The sequence below is a fragment of the Orycteropus afer genome, unplaced genomic scaffold (genome assembly GCF_000298275.1).
Source record: "Orycteropus afer afer isolate SDZICR_OR568_19922 unplaced genomic scaffold, OryAfe1.0 scaffold00029, whole genome shotgun sequence".
Taxonomy (NCBI): Eukaryota; Metazoa; Chordata; class Mammalia; order Tubulidentata; family Orycteropodidae; genus Orycteropus; species Orycteropus afer.
In genome coordinates, this window is record NW_006921616.1 from 16346438 (window position 1) to 16352020 (window position 5583).

Here is a 5583-nt window from a genome sequence, read left to right on the forward strand (position 1 = left end):
CTCCTTTGCCTTTTCAATGTGTTATCTATTTCTGACAATTTAGTATTAATGTTCTGGATTTCTATCTGTAGATTTAGAATCATTTCTAATTTTTCACTTATTTTGTCATTTTGCTCTTGTATTTTCTTCCAAATCTTCAGGGTTTTTTCTGTGTTTTCTTTGGTTTATCTCTCAATCCTTTGAAGATTGTTGTTGTTGTTGTTATGTACTGTCGAGTCACATCTGACTCATAGTGACCCCTCCTTGGGTTTCCGAGGCAGTATCCCTGAGGAAGTAGATTGCCCCATCTTCCTTCTGAGGAGTGGTTGGCGGGTTTGAACCGCCAGCCTTCTGGTTAGCAGTCAAGTGCCTTAGCCACTATGCTGATACCTAAATATAATTCTTTTGAATTCCTTATCCAAGAGTTCCAATGCTGCTTCTTCCTCAGGGATGTGTTCTGGGTCTGTATCCTGCTGCCTTGTTTCTACCACCTTATCCTGCTTCTTTGTGTGGACTGTGATGGTCTGTTGTCTCCAAGGTGTTGTGGCATTATTGTATTCAGATCTCTGTTAACTGTTTGTGAAGAACAGTCAAGGGTGATTCAGGCTCTTCTTGGTGGTTTTTTATCGTTGGCCTGTTGGTGGAGAAGAGGTAGTGGCTCTCGCTCAGTAAGTGAAGTTGCAGGAGGTATGAGTGTAGTTGTGTCTTATGGGGACTGTTGCTGTCTCCCACTCAGTTAGACAAAAATTACAATTGAATAACCATGAAAAAACTAAAAGCACATGGATAAAAAACACACATGTAATCACACAGGAACAGTAACCAAAAAAAAGGGAAAAAGAAGAAAAAAAAAAAAAAAAAAAAAAAACCTGCAATATCTGGGGATAGGGCACTAAGAGGAAAAAGGTAGAGAAGGAGAATAATGAAAAAAAAAAAAGGGAAAAATGCAAAAAGAAAAACAAGGAATGGGGTTAACCATGAGAAAAAAGAGGGAAGAAAAAGAAAAAGAAACATTAAAAAAAAAAAAAATTTCAACCAGGAACAGGGAAAAGAAAAAAAGCTGAAAACTAGGACCTAGGAGGGGAAGAATAAGAATAATAGTAAAAAGAACAAAAGTATTAATAATAATAGTTGTTTTAAAACAGAAAAATATGGGCAAACTAATCACCAGAAAAAGAAAAAAATAAAAATAAAAATAAAAAAGGGAAAGAAAAAAATTGGTAGAGGACAGCGCAGGGCACCCAGGCTCTGTGTGAGCACACAGACTGGGATGGAGTTCCTGGTGGGCCCAGAAGGTAGGTGGGAGTGGGGGATGGCCGCACCTCTGTTCACCAAGCAGGTGTGCAGTGTAAGAGTAACAAGACGAATGTCACACCTTTTCAGTCTTGGAGATCTGGTGTGTTTTTGGGGTTGCTGGCAAGCAGAACTTGTTCTTTAAGCCCCTGAGATCTGTGAGAGTGCTGTCTCTTTAAATATCCAAAATGGTGAAGCCATTTGTAAACATGCAAAATGCAGCGCCCACCAGACAGGGAAAAGTCCACAGCTCAGCCCGTTTCTCTTCACCTTCTCCATTTATTCCCCAGTCACCAGAGCAGTCCTCCGTGTAGTCCCTGGCTAGCAGGACTGGTTTTCAGGTTAATTCTTAGGTCCTACCACCACTCGGACTCTCCAAGTTGTCTGTGCTGTGCCATCAGGATCACTCAGGATCGCTGCAAGACCGTCGCTCCATCTGTCTCCTTTTTTGGTATTTTCATGCAGATTCTTCTGCTAGTTGAGGTTTAGTCCAGTTCTATATCCTTCCCTTTAAGGCTCAGGGGTCCAGGATTATCTTCTGTGTCTGTGTTAATTGGTTTCCCTTTTCTTTGTTGAAGAGGGTCTGTGCAGTCTTTCTGCCTAATCCGCCATCTTACCAGAACTCCTGGTCAATTGATTTTTGACAAAAGTATCAATGAAATTCAATGGGAGAAAGAATAGTCTGTTCAACAAATGCTGATGGAATAACTGGATACCTACATGCAAAAACAGACAAACTAAAAAAAACTCAAAATGGACCTAGATGCAAAGCCGAAACTATAAAACTTCTGGGGAAAAAAAAAAGAAGAAAATCTCTGTGACATCTGGTTGGGCAAAGAGATTTTAGATCTGACACTAAAAGTTCTATGTGTGAAAGAAAAAAAAATCACAATGAAACACCATTTACAAACCCATCAAAATGACTATAATCAGAAAGACAGACAATACCAAATGTAGGCAAGGATATGGAAAAACTGAACCCTTGTATGTTGCTGGTGATGATGTAAACATGTTACATTCACTCTGGAATAAAAACTTGGCAGTCTTTTAAAAAGTTCAGTATCATAAACCAAACCAAAGCAAACCCACGTCAATTCCAACCTAGCGATCCTGCAGAACAGAGGAGAACTGCCCTACAGAGTTTCCAAGGCTGTAAATCTTTATAGAAACAGACTGCCTCATCTCTTCTCCATGAAGCAGCTGGTAGGTTTGAATCACTGACCTTTTAGTTAGCAGACCACGGTTTTAACCACAGTGCCCACCAGACACAAACCTGCAATTCCACTCCTTATAATCGACCCAAAATAAATGAAAACATGTTCAATGACTTGAACACAAATTTTCACCACTTTTCATACTAGCCAAAACGTAGAAACAATCTAAATGTCCATAAAGAAGTTACCTCATGCCACATAATTAATGATCATAGTTTTGCTCTCATTGAGGTTGGGAAACATTTATAACTTTTTATTATCTATTTTAAATAATGAAAACAAACTTTTCTAGATAAAATACTTAATCGCATAAAGGTATTTAATAGTTTGCTAACTCCCTGTGTGCATATTTCTAATTGTTTTTTTTTTTTTTAAGAGTTCAAATTATCAATAAAATTTTTAGAAAATTAGTTCATACCTGTCCTTAACTTCTGAATTACATGGGGTGGAATAGGGCATTGACGACTTTCACGACTATAGTGCTTCTCAGATGAATACCGACGGATTATTAATCTTACTGTATGTGGCTTCCTTCCATCTTGGTATATTCTAAAAATTAAAGCAAAAATAAGTAATTAAAAAAATATGACCTAAACATACCATTTAAAAATTATATACCTTCTCATTTATCTAAAGGTGCCAGATTTGGTAACTACAACAATTGTACGCATAGGAGATAACTACGAAGTCAGCAATAAAGGCCCCAAATAGCCCAACTGAATACGACAAAGACTACATATTAAAGCTCTGAAACTTTAAATGTTAAGGATCTCAGGGCTCACTCATAATTAATGGTTGTCAGAAATAGAATAGAAATCAGACACAATCGCAGGTATGCCTCACTTAATGTCTGCCATATGCTATGTGAAATAGGGCATTATGTGATTTGGATGTTGTGCAAACAGCCTATTAAAACCTATGGGAGCCCTCGTCCAGCTGTCCTCTTCCTTGCCATTGCTGCTACTGCTGGCAGAGGCCTAAGGGACTGGCAGTGGGGACACAGTGAGATTCAGCATGCCCTGCCCTGCCTGCTGTTCCACCCACCTGAGCAGCAGGAGCAGCTGCCACCACTGCCTGCCTACCAGACAAAGCCTGAGACCCCATGCCCAGAGCCATGTCCTCTGTCTCACCTGCCTACATCCCATGTGGTCTAGTGCTACAGGAGTCTGTATTGGGGTCTTTAAAACATTGAAGAGGAAATAAACAAAAGTAGAGCTCCTTTCCCTTTCATTAAAAAAAAAAAAAAAACTTTATGGGCCTATAAACATGTAAGTGATCAGACACTGTCCGGACAGACATTAAACAACACGTATCTGTACACAAGCTGTTTAATATTCCAAGTTCAACTAAAAGCAACATATTAATATTGGCAGAAAATTTAAGGAAATGAAATAACCATTCACTAGCAGAAACAAGTATGAAAAATGAGAGGAAATTTTTTTTTTTACTTTTTTATAAATTTTGGTTTTACAAAATTTGTCAAAATAAAGAGCATTCCCCAAATAGTTCTAAGATAGACAATAACATCATTATATGACCATTATATGACATATGAGACACCACAAGCCCGTCAGCTTGTCGCATCATAGGGGCTGTTGCTGTGATCTTGGCAGCTATAATACCAGTATTTCAAATACCACCAGTGTCACCCATGGTGGACACATTTCAGTGGACTTTCTACAGACGACATACATCATTGGGCAAATCTGTTGCAAAAGACCTCTTTCAAGTACTGAAGAGCAAAGGTATCTCCATGAAGACTAAGGTGAACCTGACACAAGCCTTGGTATTTTTAATCTCCTCATATGCCATGTGAGAGCTGGACAATGAATAAGGAAGAAGACCAAAGAAGGGTCAATGCTTTTGAGTTGTGGTGTCAGTGAAGACCGCTGAAAGTACCATGGACTGCTAAAAGAACTAACAAATCTGTCCTGGAGGAAGTGCAGCTGGAATGCTCCTTGGAAGTGAGAATGGCCAAACTTTGTCTCACCAACTTTGGTCATGTTGTCAGAAGGGACAGTCTCCTGGAGAAGGCTATCATGCTTGGTAAAGTAGAGGGTCAACAAAAAAGGGGAAGGCCCTCAACAAGATGGACTAACACAGTGGTTACAACAATGGGCTCAGGTATAGCAAGGATCATGGGGCTGGCACAGGACCTGGCAGTGTTTTGTTCTGCTGTACACAGGGTTGCTATGAGTTGGAGATGACTTGACAGCACCTAACAACAACAAATACTGAAGCAAAATGTGGTTAGTGAGCACATATGCCTACAAGAAGGCCAGTTAATACTACCATTATTCAGATTTACACACCAACCACTAAAGCCAAAGATAAAAGAATGGAAGATTTTTACCAACTTCTGAAGTTGACCAAACTTGCAATCAGGATGTAGTGATAATCAGTGGTGTTTGGAATGTGAAAGTTGGAAACAAAGAAGTAGTTGAAAAATGTGGCTTTGGTGATAGAAATGACACTGGAGATAGAATGATACAATTTTGCATTGTAAATTGACCAACAATTTATTCATTGCAAGTACCTTTCTTCAAAAATATAAATGGCAAGTATACACTAGTGACTGAAGGAAGACTAGACAAGTGTGGAATGACATCAAGAACATCATATATAAAGAAAGCAAAAGGTCATTAAAATGATAGAAAAGGAAGAAAAGACCAAAATGCATGTCAAAAGAGATTCTGAAACTTGCTCTTGAACAGAGAATAACTAAAGCAAATGGAAGAAATGACAAGATAAAAGAGCTAAGCAGAAGATTTCAAAGAGCAGCTCAAGAAGACAAAGTCCATTATTATAATGAAATGTGCAAAGACCCAGAGATAGAAAACCAAAAGAGACAAACATGCTCAGCATATCTTAAGCAGAAAGAACTGAAGAAAAAGTTCAAGATTCAAATTGCAATACTGAAGCATTCTAAGGGCATGCTCTGTTACCTAGTGCCACTCTGACAGGAATATACCACAAATGGCATGGCCTTAACAAACAGGAGTTTATTCTCTCTTTTTTTTTTTTTATTAGGATTTGGGTGAAGATTTACAGAGTAAATTCACTTTTCATACAGCAGTTCACATATACTTTGTCTCAT

At 38.6% G+C, this 5583-nt stretch overlaps 1 protein-coding gene across 1 annotated transcript in view; it reads right to left on the minus strand.

Moving 5' to 3' along the window:
* Window positions 1–5583, minus strand: part of POLI (DNA polymerase iota) — a 61961-nt gene that overhangs the window by 26599 nt on the left and 29779 nt on the right. The window contains exon 8 of the mRNA XM_042780236.1: window positions 2905–3035. Coding sequence (XP_042636170.1) covers window positions 2905–3035 — 131 coding nt within the window. The remainder of the gene's footprint in view (window positions 1–2904; window positions 3036–5583) is intronic.